This window comes from Peromyscus maniculatus, chromosome 12 (genome assembly GCF_049852395.1).
Source record: "Peromyscus maniculatus bairdii isolate BWxNUB_F1_BW_parent chromosome 12, HU_Pman_BW_mat_3.1, whole genome shotgun sequence".
Taxonomy (NCBI): domain Eukaryota; kingdom Metazoa; phylum Chordata; class Mammalia; order Rodentia; family Cricetidae; genus Peromyscus; species Peromyscus maniculatus.
In genome coordinates, this window is record NC_134863.1 from 81,020,754 (window position 1) to 81,034,851 (window position 14,098).

At 43.3% G+C, this 14,098-nt stretch overlaps 1 protein-coding gene across 5 annotated transcripts in view; it reads right to left on the minus strand.

The window, feature by feature from the left end:
• Cryzl1 (crystallin zeta like 1) overlaps positions 1 to 14,098 on the minus strand; it is a 41,405-nt gene that overhangs the window by 21,913 nt on the left and 5,394 nt on the right. For 3 of the 5 annotated variants that reach the window (XM_006983556.4, XM_076549220.1, XM_042259549.2), the window contains exons 2-4: positions 7,425 to 7,496; positions 4,861 to 4,938; positions 1,161 to 1,233 (exon numbers count right to left, since the gene is read on the minus strand). In XM_006983556.4, coding sequence (XP_006983618.3) covers positions 1,161 to 1,233; positions 4,861 to 4,938; positions 7,425 to 7,496 — 223 coding nt within the window. The remainder of the gene's footprint in view (positions 1 to 1,160; positions 1,234 to 4,860; positions 4,939 to 7,424; positions 7,497 to 14,098) is intronic. The other 2 variants (XM_076549219.1, XM_016002119.3) reach the window with 2 other exon arrangements.

The window sequence follows — 14,098 nt, forward strand, 5'->3', positions numbered from 1 at the left end:
GTTGGTCTATGACCCTACCAGTCCTCTTGCCTAGGAACGGGTTTGCCTTGATCCACCCTTTGACAGCTAACTAATCATCTCATTGTAATGCTCACCAAGAGTAGGGCTGGCTCTGGTCAACCCTCCTGTTTGTTTCTTCCTGAGAACAAGTCTGTGTTCACACATCCTTTTGTTCACTCTCTTTTATTCTCTTCTATTTGAAGAATCATTTTCCTTTTTTTCTGCCAGCGCTAAGGACAGAACCCATGGCCTTAAGCATGCTAGGCAAACACTTTTCCCCTGAGCTGTATACTCAGCCCCGACATTACATCCAATGTTCATAAACAAGTCCAAGTTACTCGTGTAAGTTAGCCGGACCAAAATGTCCATGACTATCAGCACCTGCTTTAAAGCTTTCAAAGTTTGCTTTAAACCAAGCATTTAAAAGTGAGTTCATTCATCTAAAAATCAGAATTGTCCTTTCTGAGGAGAAATAACCAGTGAGATTTTTTGATCACCCTAAAGTAGGTTTTTTAGTAAATAATGATTTTAACATGTAGAACAGGACCCCTACGTTCTGGAAAAATCTGTTTCTAGAGTCAGTCAATATTTACTAATAGGTGTTCATGACCAGTGTACGTCTACCTTTAATGCACACAAGAATGAATGTTAACCAACACAGGGTAGACTGTGTTTCAATTTCACTTGGGATTTTAATTATAATTATCTGAATGATCATTTTATCCTACTTTAATCTACCCAGACTATAGGAAAAAGTATAATTTAGCTGCCACATCACAAAAACAAAAAGGACAAAATTGGTCATTTTACTTAATATGATTACATATGAGTTAATAACTAAGTATTTACTGAAGTATTAGTTCTTCAATTATAAACTCAATCCTAGTTTTAATTTTTAAAAATGAAATTTTAATAAATTTATAGCCGGGTGTGGTGGTGCACAGCTTTAATCCTAGCGCTTGGGAAGCAGAGGAAGGCAGATCTCTGTGAGTTCAAGGCCAGCCTGGTCTACAGAGTGAGTTCAAGGCAGCCAGGGCTACATAGAGAAACCCTGTCTCAAAAAACAACACAAATTACATTGTAAGACATTATTTTATGTATTAGTAACTTTAGTAGCTATTATTAAATCTTTTACTATAGTAAATACAGATGATACTTACCATCTAATACAATTCCAGCAACTTCTCTTCCAACAGGGAAAAGATCTTTTTCCATCTTCATTTCTGCCAGAAGCTGAATCATGACAGAAGCTGTTAGCACATTAGTCAAGAGTAATCCTGGACTTACGTGATAGCGCAGTTCTCTAGTCTCACAGCTGCCTCAACCCCAGCATGCAGGAGACAGAGGCCAGTGTGGGCAACACAGGGGTTCTCCTGGACAGCCTGGACTGCACAGGGAGATGGTGGGCAGAACGAAACCAAACAACGACAATAAACAACCAACCGACCAACCAATAATCAAAACCATCTCTTATTTATGAGAAAGTGGGAACAACAAAAATACTCATGCCACAGAAATAGCAAATACAATTCACTTTTGGAATTACAATCGAGCAAACAACTTCACAAATCCCTTTCTCCAGAGCGAGAGCCGTGCTGCTGAGGTGTTTGACACAGGGCTGAGGCTCGGGTGTCGTCGCTCAAACCACCAGGACATGCTGAGCGTTTTCTCTGACAAGGGAAGTTACACCCCAAACACTTCTCAGTTGCCTAAATACTGCTTCCCAGTCACCTATTCAAGTAAGCTGAGGGGAGTGCAGAGAGAGCCCCACACAACAGGGGTGTGGCCAGAGGGCACCACACAGCAGGGGGTGTGGCCAGAGGGCACCACACAGCAGGGGGTGTGGCCAAGCCTCACATCCTTTAAGGATAACCTTGGCTAGGGATGTAGCCTAGTGGGTAGGGCTTACCCAGCATGCAGAAAGCCTGATTTTCACCCCAGCACCACACAAAAACAAGCCGCAATCCTAGCACTCAAGAGATGAAGGCAGGAGGGTCAGAATCTTTATGTTAAGGCCAGTCTGGGTACTTAAGAGAGATTCTGTCTTCAAAAAACTGGACGTCACCTGGATTTTTTTCCTCAGTCTTGGGTTAGGGCGCAGTGGGAAGGAGTGGCGGGTATTTGTAGGAAAACTGTGGAAAGATTTCAGATTTATTTGGTAAGTAAGCACAGGGCTTTTTTGTGTCTGGTGGTTTCCTTGTTTTAAAATATTCATTTATTTATTTATATGTGCCTGCATGTCTTTAAAAGCATCACATGAGTGCCTGGTGCCAAAAAGGTCAGGGGATCAGGTTGGATGCCCTGAAATTGGAGTTACGGATGGTTGTAAGCTGCCATGTGGGTGCTAGGAACCGAACCCGGGTCCTCTGCTGCAAGAGTAACAGATACTCTTGACTGCTGAGCTAACTCTCCAGCCTGCCATATGTTTCAATTAAAAATCAAACAAAAAAAGAAGCCCTCTTTGATGTATACCGACTCTGCAGAAATTTCTGGGGATTTTATTCCTTCTCTCTCTCTCTCTCTCTCTCTCTCTCTCTCTCTCTCTCTCTCTCTCTCTCTCTCTCTCTCTTTCTCTCTCTCTCTCTCTGTGTGTGTGTGTTTAGTGGTCCTGGAGACACTTACTCAGCCAATGAGCCCTTTATTTCCCTTTATGCCCATTTTTAGTTATAACCATGGCTTTAGCAACTGTATTCTCCATCTTTCATTTACCATACGCAGTTTCTTACATTAATGTACTGTCTTCATAACCAGAATGATTAATGGTATCTAATAGTTCATTTTTGTTTTTGTTTTTCAATACAAGGTTCCTCTGTGTAACCTTGGCTAGCCTGGAACTCTCTTTGTAGACCAGGCAGGCCTCAAACTCAGAGATCCGCCTGCCTCTGCTGGGATTAAAGGTGTGAGCCACAACCGCCTGGCTGTATTAGTTCATTCAACTGCTATTTGTCATTTCCTCCTGTGAGTGGTAGAGTGCTTGCCTCGCATTCACAAGTCCTGGATTCAATCCCCAACACTACCCACGACCAGAAGCTGTGCAGGTCCTATAAAGTTTTATAGTAACCAACTGGACAGCATCTCTACTGGGCAGGCACACATTAGGTATCATCTAACTTTAGCACGGACAGCTAAAATATGCGCAAAACAATCTTCTTGTCTGTCTTCCTGTTGCAGACCGAACTGGCTCTTCCCACACTAACTGCCATGCTTCTAACCCTGATCCCCAATGTAACTACGTTTGGAGACAGAGACTTTAAAAAAGTAACTAACATTAAACAGAGCTGTGTAGACTTCTAATCCGGCAGGACTGGGGACCTAGGATGACAATGACACCAGGAGCAGGCACACACAGAGAAAGAGCCATGTGAGCAAGGTCAACTGCAAACCGTGAAGAACAGACCTGAGGCCAGCCTACTGCACACTGACTTTTCTTGGACTTTTTACCCTTCAAATCTCGGATAAAGTTTCAGTTGTTCAAGTCAAAAGACCAAACAAAACCACAATCAAACAAACAAACAGCAACAAAAGCCCAAGACAAAAACGGGAGAAAAATCCGGATCTGGAGGAACACACCTATAATCCAGTACTTGGGAGACTGAGGCAGGAGGACCATGAATTTCAGGCCAGCCTGGGCTATATAGTGAGACCCTGTCTCTCACGACAAGACCTGAAAATACTTATCATGTCATGTTTAACCATTTATTTACTATTACTATTTATTTACCATTTGAAGACTTTTTGTTTTTTAAGGCAAGCTTTCCTGTGTGGCCCTGGCTGACTTGGAACCAGCTATATAGACCAGACTTGCCTCAAAGTCTCAGAGGCCTCTGCCTCCTGGGTGCTGGGCTTAATGGCGTATGCCACTGTGCCTGGGTCAAAGACACTTTTTTGTTTTGGTTTTTTGAGACAGGGTTTTTCTGTGTAGCCCTGGCTATCCTGGAACTTGCTCTGTAGATCAGGCTGGTCTCGAACTCACAGAGATCCACCTGCCTCTGCCTCCCGAGTGCTGGGATTAAAGGCTTGCGCCACCACTGCCCACAAGACACATATTTTTATGGCCAATAATAAAAGATAACTATGGGTGCTATGACATTGGAAATATATGTTTATGAGACACAGAAAAATAATAAGAATACAAATCAAATCTAAAAAATGTTAACTAGAATGCCTACAATTCAGTAGTTGATAAACTGTTTCTAGTTTCTATTTTTATTGTATTTATAAAGGTAGTTTCTTCCTTCACTTACAGGACTTAATAATTATAAATTCTCAGACTTCCAAAATGAAGTTTATAAAATTTTTTCACATATTGATATAAAACACAAATTAGACCATTTACCTTAATGTAAAAATATACAAATGGGCCAGGTATAGTGGCGCACGCCTTTAATCCCAGGCAGATCTCTGTGAGTTTGAGGCCAGCCTGGTCTACAAAGAGAGTCCAGGGCAGTTTGGATTATTACACAGAGAAACCCTCTCAAAAAAAAAAACAAAACAAACAAATATATATATATATATATATATATATATATACACACACATATATATATGAAATACATATGAAATATTTTTCTAAGTTCAGTTTTTCTTTTTTTTTTTTTTTTTTTGGTTTTTCGAGACAGGGTTTCTCTGTGTAGCTTTGTGCCTTTCCTGGGACTCACTTGGTAGCCCAGGCTGGCCTCGAACTCACAGAGATCCACCTGCCTCTGCCTCCCAAGTGCTGGGATTAAAGGCGTGCGCCACCACCGCCCGGCTAAGTTCAGTTTTTCTAAGGAAAATAATTTCTTCACACTCAGAAATCAATTACTTAATACATTAAATATCCTCTGAAAGTTTCACTGGCCACAATAAAAGCACCAATACCTTTGTGTTTATGGGGCTCAGAGCACAAGCTTTAACTTGGAGTTTCACAAAGTTATCGTCTGTAACAGGGAGAGTATCCTAGAATCAAATAACAAACCACATGTTACACATTCCTCTGAGAACATTTGTTCATCTTGTGAAAACTTCTATAGCTAACTGAAAAGTTAAACTGATACCAAATCTAATGATTACCCTAAGTTTAAAAGGTACAAATAATTATCTAATAGTATATAATGAAAGAAGAAGAAGAAAAATTAGGAGTGTAATTTTAAAAAAGCTTTCCTATCTTTATTTGAAAAGCGACCGAAGACCAACATGGATGAGTATAGAAGCAAACTCAGTCTCACAGAGTAGAATGACAAATACTGTATTTTAACCCAAATAATTCAAACTATCAGATCTTTAAAGTACACATACAACAAACAGCCTTTAATAAAATCTGGAATTTTCCTCATGTTATGAATGAAATTCTTCAATGTTACTTGTCCACCTATTTTCTAACATCTACTCCAGAGGCCTCAGCAAATCCCACAGTATTTTGCTGTCAAAACATTAACATAGTAGAATTTAACTACCTCTTATACTCTAGCTATATAAAGCAACAAAGGCAAAAAATACTCCAAACTTATAAATTTTATATCACTTCTCCCAGATACTGTATTCTGGACCACTAACTGAAACATGTCCCCCAGTGACACACAGACAGCTCTTGCACACCCCTATGACCCATGACAGGATCACTGTGTTTTACCTGCCGCACACGACATCTGGGAGCATCTTTACTAGATCTGGGATCTGTTGTTCAGTGATACCGATGAAGACAGTCATATTGATGAATGTATTAATTATACCCAGAGACAAGTTTTACTGAAATGCATTTAAACCTTAGATTCTTCTCCTGACTTAGGGGTAGGGGTGATCTGTCTGAGGCGTAGGCCTTAGACTCCTGATCTAAATCACTCTGGAGTTAAGGAAAGACAAGAGAGGGAAAAAAACATTCTGTTCCTGATCCAGAAACAGTTACTACCGTCATTAAAAGCTTAACGAATAAGGGAAGTTTAGGAAGTGCCTAAATTTGTGTAGAAAATAAGGCTTTTTCTTTCTCTTCCATTTAAGAATACAGAGTTTCTATCATGTGGCTACAATCTGAAAACTTGCTTTCTTACAGTATCCACAGTGAGTTTTCTTTGCTGCTGGGGATCAAACTTTTTTTTTTTTTTTAATACTTACTTATCTATTTAATGAATGAGTACTCTATCTGCATGCAAACCTTTATGCCAGAAGAGGGCATCAGATCCCACTATAGATGGTTGTGAGCCACCATATGGTTGTTGGGACTTGAACTCAGGACCTCTGGAAGAGGAGCCAGTGCTCTTAACCTCTGAGCCACCTCTCCCGCCCCGGGGATCAAACTTAAGTGTTGTGAGTGTTAGGCAGAGTGTGCCACTGAGCTCCACCCTGCTCAGCGGGGTCCATTCTGTAACATGTAGGCTTGGCGCTTTTCAGCCTTCCCAGCACCTTTCACAGCACGACCAATACGGCAACTCCCTTTAAGGTACTTGACTTCTAAAACAATTATGTGCACATACAAATGTGGGTTTGTGCACACTGAGTGCAGTGCATGGAGGCCAGAGGGGCCTGGGTCCTCTGTAGCTGGACTTGCAGGTGGTTGTGAGCCGCCCGCCATGGGTGCTGCTGAGCCATGTCCCAGCCCCGGCAGCAGCTCTTCTGAAACTCCAGCTACACTACAGTGCGAGCTACCATTCTCACGTAGTCAAGAGAAAGTAATGTAAGTAATACATAGGGGGAGGCGGCTTAAGCTTGTGCTCACTTAGTTCCACTTAAAATAACTAATAACAAATGTAAAGTGAGTCTGGGGTACATGGACGGCTCTAGCTGTGTGGGTAAAGGCACTTGCCCACAAGCCTGGTAACTGGAGTTTGGTTCCTGGAACTCATGTAAAGGTAAGAGAACTGACTGTAAACTTGTCCTCTGACTTCACATGTATGTCATGGCATGTGCATGATCCCCCCCCCCCACACACACACTTTTAAAAGTGCATCCTTACTGTAACCGTTAGTGCTAATATTGTTAACTAGACAAAATGTAGGATCACGTGGAGACAGAGCTTCGAGTGTGCCTGTGGGAAGGACCTTGATTGCATTTAAAGAAACGAGCAGACTTATCCCCGGTAGATGGCACCGTTCTACAACGTTCTACACGTTCTACGGCTGTCCTGCACTGGGTGAGGAAGGGAGCTGGCCAGCAGCTCACCCCTTGCTCTGGATGCAATGGGATGGGCTGCCTCCCCGCTGCTGTGACTTCCCTGTTATGGTAGACTCCAACCTGGACCAGGGAGGTAAATAACTCCTTTCTCCTCCCCGCTGCTGTGACTTCCCTGTTATGGTAGACTCTAACCTGGACCAGGGAGGTAAATAACTCCTTTCTCCTCTAAGCTGCTTTTGCCTGAGCATTTTCTCATAGCAACCAAAGCCAAACAAAGGCAATTATACATGGAAACACATTATCTTGTCTCAATTAATGATGAAATAATTTATTCATACCCTTTCTTGAAATAGAAATGTTATTTCTTCATTTGTGGAACTCGGTTGAAAATACAAGCCCTTCATAGTTACCTATAACAAACAAACAAATACAAGTTAAAAAAGAAAGCAGTCTTCTTAAGGGCTGGAGATAGCTCAGTGGTTAGGAGAACTTATTGCTCTTTCAGGGGACCCAGGGACCCAGGTTCAATTCCTAGGACCCGTATGGCAACACACAACCATTTGTAACTCCAGTCCAGGAGATCTGAGGCCTTCTTCTGGCCTCCTTGGGCACTAGGCATGCACATGGTACACAGAAATATATGCAGGCTAAACACCCATATGCATAAAGCAAAAATTTAAGCAAGTTTTAAAAATTAAAATAAGTAAGCAAATAAATAAAGTCTATTTAAGAAAATGAAAATAAATGGGAAAAATTGTCCAGACAAGGAGAAAAAGGCAACTGTAAATGTAACCCTCAAGTTGAGCAGTTTTTCTTCCATAAAACTAACAGCAGGCCCTGTTAGAAGTGCTAGCCCATGCCTGGCATCCCAGTACTATGGCGGGAGAGGCTGGATGATCCAGGTTGAAGGCCAACCTGGGCTACACTGTCTCACAAGTAGAGGGGAGAGAGAGATGGATGGCAATGGTCTAGGATGAATACTATCACAGGTGCTTCCTGAAGGGCCAGGTTTCCGGCACAGTGGCACAGGCTGGCTCCTGCATTCAGTAGGCTGAAGGAGAACTGCAAGCTTGAAGCTAGCCTGGGCTACATAGTCAGATGTTGTCTTAAAAGGACAAAAAAAGGGGGGGATTTCACTTTCCTATTCAATAACAACTATGATATGTATTTAAAACTGACCAACAAAAAAGTCTTACAATGGCCAGACAGGCAGGCCAAAACTGTTCAAAGGTAACTTTAAGATGCCTTCTCACATTTAAAAGGCAAGACTGCACGGCCAAGACACTGGCTGAAACTGCGATTGCCACTCTTCTGGGGCAGCCTTGTTTTCATAAGTCTCACTGTATATTCATGCTGACCCCAAACTCAGGCTCCTTCTGGCCCAGTCTTCTAAAGGTTTGGACTACAGGGGAATGCCACCATGTCCAAACACTATAAGCCTTTGTAGTTTTGATTTTTAATTAAGTTTTTTAAGGTTTATTTATTTCGGGCTGGAGAGATGGCTCAGTGGTTAAGGTTTCAATATACATTTGTGGTATATATTTCTGTGTAAGGATGGGCATGCATGCATTTGGAGGCCAGACGCTGACATTGGGTGCTTTCTTCTTTCCATCTTACTTGTCTTTTGGAGACAGGGTCTCACTATAAAGCTTTGGCTGGCTTTGAAATCAGAGATCCACTTGCTTCTGCTCCATGAGTACTGGGATCAAAGGTTTGAGCTGTCATGTCCGGTCACCTTATTTTCTGAGACAGGTTCTCTCTTCAAACCTGGAGCTCACCAATTCATCTAGATTGGATGGCCAATGAGTACCCTTGTGCTGAATAGTTTCATGTCAACTTGAAACAAGCTAGTTACTGGAGAGGAGGGAACCTTAAATAAGAAATTGCTTCTGACCTACAAGTATAGCAAAGTATCATTAGGACTTGATATGCTGTGTTTTGGTTGATACTTCTGGGAGGCCTACCCTTTTTCTGAAGGGAAACAGAGGAGGAGTGGATCTGGGGGGAGAAAAGAGGGGGGAGGAGGGAGGAGGGAGGGGAAACTGCAGCTGGGATGTAATGTATGAGAGAATTAAAAAAAGGAATTGCTTCCACAACATGGGGCTGTAAGCAAGACCATAGGGCATTTTCTTTTTTTTTTTTTTTTTGGTTTTTCAAGACAGGGTTTCTCTGTGTAGCTTTGCGCCTTTCCTGGAACTCGCTTTGGAGACCAGGCTGGCCTCGAACTCACTGAGATCCGCCTGCCTCTGCCTCCCGAGTGCTGGGATTAAAGGCGTGCGCCACCACCGCCCGGCATTTTCTTAATTAGTGATGGATGTGGGAGGGCCCAGCCCATTGTGGGTGGTGCCATCCCTGGGCTGGTGGTCCTGGGATCTATAAGAAAGCAGGCTGAGCAAGCCATGGGGAGCAAGCCAGTGAGGACCACCCCTCTATGGCCTCTGCATCAGCTCCTGCTTCCAGGTTCCTGCCCTGTTTGAGTTCCTGCCCTCATTGTTTTTGATGATGATATTTTATTTTATATGGAAGTGTGAGTGAAATAAACCCTCTCCTCCCCAAGTTGCTTCTGGTTATGGTGTTTCATCATAAACACTGACAACCCCACTCCCTTAGATCCTCCTGTCTCCATCTCTCTGGTGCCGGAGTTACAGGGCTGGTGGCCATGTCTAGCTTATTTACATGGGTGTTATAGACCCAAACTTGGGTCTTAATACTTGTGAAGGAAGCACTGAACCCCCAGGTCCTCTATAACACCCCTTGCATGTGATGTAGTTTGTGTACATGTATGTATGTTTGCATGTGTGTGTGTATGTGTGAGGACAGAGGATGACACTGGGTATCTTCCTCAATAGCTCTTATCTTATATACTGAGACCAGGTCTCTCACTTGAATCCAGAGCTCACCCATTGGCTTGACCTAGATAGTTAGCTTGCTCTGGGACTCAGGGTAGCTGCCATGCTACCCTGTAAGTGCTGGGGACCCACACTCCAGTCCTCACCCTGGGACGGAGAGTCTTTGTCCACTGAGTGATCTTCCAGTCTTTTTAAACACAAGCATTTCCAGTGGCTTATATCCTGGGAAGTTCTTAAAGTGTCTCTAAGACTTCCACAGGTTTGTGTCTGTCTGTCTGTCTCTCTTTCTTTGAACTCTGCATCCCACGTGGGCTCAGAACTCACTAGGTAATCCAGATTGGCCTTGAATTCCCAGTAATTCTACTTCCTTGGCATCTAGAGTGATAGAGTTACAGGTGTGAGCCTCCATGCCCAGAGTGTTTACTTTTCCAAAATGTAAACTTTACAGAAATATACACTACACAGAGAAGTACATGTAGACCGTTAGGAGAGTTTGTCCAATCAGAAGTGAATATGCTCATGACTCAGTGGGGGCAGCCACATCTAGAGCTTCTGAAGCTCTACGTGCCTCTGCTGGGTTATGACCTTCCTTCCTCTTCCCCAGGATATGAAACAGCCGAATTTTAAGACCGATTAGCTCCATGTGAAGTAGGAATGAGATCACGCTTCTTTACATTTACTTAATTTCTCCCAGTATGATGTTTTTGGGCCTCACTCACGCGGTGGCTGGTAGCTGTGGTCCATGCTCTCTCACTGCTGTCTATCACTTCACTGTATGAATGTTTCCAGTTCCATGCTGGAAGTTCCCAGCTTGGGGCTGTTACAAACGCCGTGTTCAGAACACTTCTGTAGATACCTTTTGCATTTACTATACGCATGCGCCCCCATCCACTTAGGGAGGCATCTTAAAGGGATTAAGAGTCACCCAAGAGCTCATATTACCAGCTGGGTTGGAACCTTGACGGCCACTCCTTAGAACTGTCCCAGTCTTTAATGGTTTCTATTGAGCTGCGACATGATACACTCACCCAGAACTACAATGCTTTATCCTGTGGGACTGACTACTCAGTACTTGCTGATAGATCTGTTGTTTAAATCCGCAGGTCCCAAAGCAAAGCAAAACAACAATAAAAAACAACAACAACAACAAAAAGTGGCACCCCATCTAGAAATTGCTGGAATTTCCAAGTTGGCAATAGCAGACTATCAAGCACAAGAGGCCCAGGGACCTGCCTAGGTCTCATGCCCATGGAACCAGCTCGGCATGTTAGGGCCTCTGTAGACCTAAAGGATCCTGATAAAAGAGTTGTACCAAGTAGCTGAGTAATGGTTACTGCTTGGTAGGTAAATAATCAAATGCAGAAACCACCTGCAAACACACATTTAAGACATGGAGTTACATATCAGGTATCAACAGTTCATAAAACAGTGAAAACATGGTCCAGCAGGGCTGTATCAGCATCAGTGTGTGTGCTAGACTGTGAAGGGAGAACCTGAATGCAGGCACAGCATGCATTTCCCACATCAGATTTTGGCTTCTGCCTAGCTTTCTAGGCTCTCTAAATGCATATTACTCTTCCTAGTCTACCTTATTCCACCCACAGTGCTTCAGCACAAACTTGTTTGATCAACTCAGCATGACTTAACACTACATCGATGCTATCATAGGCACAGCCTATGCTATCTAGGCACAGCCTATTCCTTGAGAGTAAGCTGCACTAGCCCACTGATGCTGCTGAGTAAATAAAGTCCAGAACCAACTCCCTCCTCCGGAATAGCTAATGCATGATAGGTAATGGATCCCATCTGTCCACACTTTAGATTACTGTTATTTTATTTACTTACTAACGAGTGAGCTTGCCCAGCTATTGCTTGGATGTGCCAAGTCCTTCCCCACTCTTCGGCTTATTTGTTTTGAGACAAGGTCTTGATTTGTAGCCTAGCCTGGCCTTGAACTCTGGATTCTCTGGCTGCCTCCTCTGTACTGGAATTATAGGTATGCACCACATGGCCAGTAATACCCATTATTAAATAAACAAAACTCTGCTCCTATTTAGCTTACTAGGGTTACCTTTTCTAAAAGTGGAACTCAGGGTGTTCTATACTAATTAAAACCCTGAGTTCAAAACACCTCCCTTTGTAGCTCTAGCAGCCATTGTTTTCTCTGCCTATTGAATCTTTGATGTGTGGCCTGGCTCAGTAGTTGTGTGGACCTTAAAGTGTGATTTAATTTCAAAGACCTGGGGGATAATTCTGTACTCCCTAGAATCTTCTTAAGTGTGTGTGTGTGTGTGTGTGTGTGTGTGTGTGTGTGTGTGTATGTAAAATATGGATTAGTTAATCTAATTAAGAACTGTCTGGGCTCAAAACCATTTTCCACATTACAAAGTAAAGAAAAAGGTGCTTTTGTGTGTGTGTGTGTGTGTGTGTGTGTGTGTGTGTGTGTGTGTGTATGTGTGTGTGTTGTTTTGTTTTTGGAGACAGGGTTTCTCTGTGTAGCCCTGTCTGTCCTGGAACTTGTTCTGCAGACCAAGCTAGCCTTGAAATCACAGAGACCCACCTGTCTCTGCCTCCTGAGTACTGGGATTAAAAGTGTTTGCCACCACAATCCCAGAAAAGGAAAAGATATATTTTTAAAAATACTTAATTTTTATTTTAAATTATGTGTATGTGTGGGCTGGCAAGATGGCTTAGCAAGTCAAAGCATCTGTGGTCAAGTATGAAAAACCCTAAGTTCAGTCCTACAGTCCCCCAGGTGGAAGGAGACAGTGTGGTCCTACAGTCCCCAGGTGGAAGGAGACAGTGCGGTCCTACAGTCCCCAAGGAAGGAGACAGTGCCGTCCTACAGTCCCCAAGGAAGGAGACAGTGCCGTCCTACAGTCCTCAGGGGGAAGGAGACAGTGTGGTCCTACAGTCCCCAAGGAAGGAGACAGTGCGGTCCTACAGTCCCCAAGGAAGGAGACAGTGTGGTCCTACAGCCCCCAGGTGGAAGGAGACAGTGCCGTCCTACAGTCCCCAGGTGGAAGGAGACAGTGTGGTCCTACAGTCCCCAAGGAAGGAGACAGTGTGGTCCTACAGTCCCCAGGTGGAAGGAGACAGTGTGGTCCTACAGTCCAGGTGGAAGGAGACAGTGTGGTCCTACAGTCCCCAGGTGGAAGGAGACAGTGCGGTCCTACAGTCCCCAGGTGGAAGGAGACAGTGCCGTCCTACAGTCCCCAAGGAAGGAGAGAACTGATCCCCGAAACTGTCCTCTGACCTGCATACGCACACGTAGCACACCTACACACAATTAGTAAGTAAATGTGATTTACAAATTATGTGTACGTCTGTTTGTGCATGTGCGTGAAATGCCCCAGAGGACAGAAAAGGTCCTGGATCCTCTGGCTGGAGTCACAGGCAGTGGGAGCCACCCCGACGTGTGCTGGGAACGGAACTGGGTCCTCTGCCAGAGCAGGATGCACTTGTCACAGCCCTGAGAGGTGGCTTGTGGTGTGGTGTGGTTTTTGTCTTCCAAAGGTAGATAAATGGGAATCAAAACCAGGAAATAGTATTTGTTTACTATTCTACCACCTTCTCTGCCCCCTCAAAAAATAAGAATTCTGAGCTTTTAGCACTAAAAATATTGTAGAATGGTGATATTCAAGGCCCACATGGCTTCTTAGGCACTGGCCCAGGTTAACAAAAGACTTGAATTCACTAATAAAATTTTTACTGAACTTAAAGATATCTGCACATAGAAAATGTACATGTGATAAAATTAGGAGTTAAAGATGAGTATGTACCTTGACATTTCCAAGAATGGTATAATCTGAAAATTATATGACACGATATAAACTTTGCTAAATCAAAAAAGTGCTACATAATTGATTTATTTATTTATCTGCTGTGCTGGAGACTGAACCTCATCCATGTTCTCTAAGCGTACCACTAAGTCACATCTCTAGCACAATAGTTAAAACTTTTCATGTGCTTTTCTTTTTGAAACAAAGTTTTCCTGTGTAGCCCAAGCCATCACTGAACTGACTATACAGCCTCATCTGGTCTTAAACACCTGATCTACCACATCTGCCTTATAAAGCTTTCAACGACATCAAATATGTTTAGAATGGTAGGGGCTGGAGAGATGGCTCATCAGTAAAGCCGAGGACCCAGGTTCGATTCCT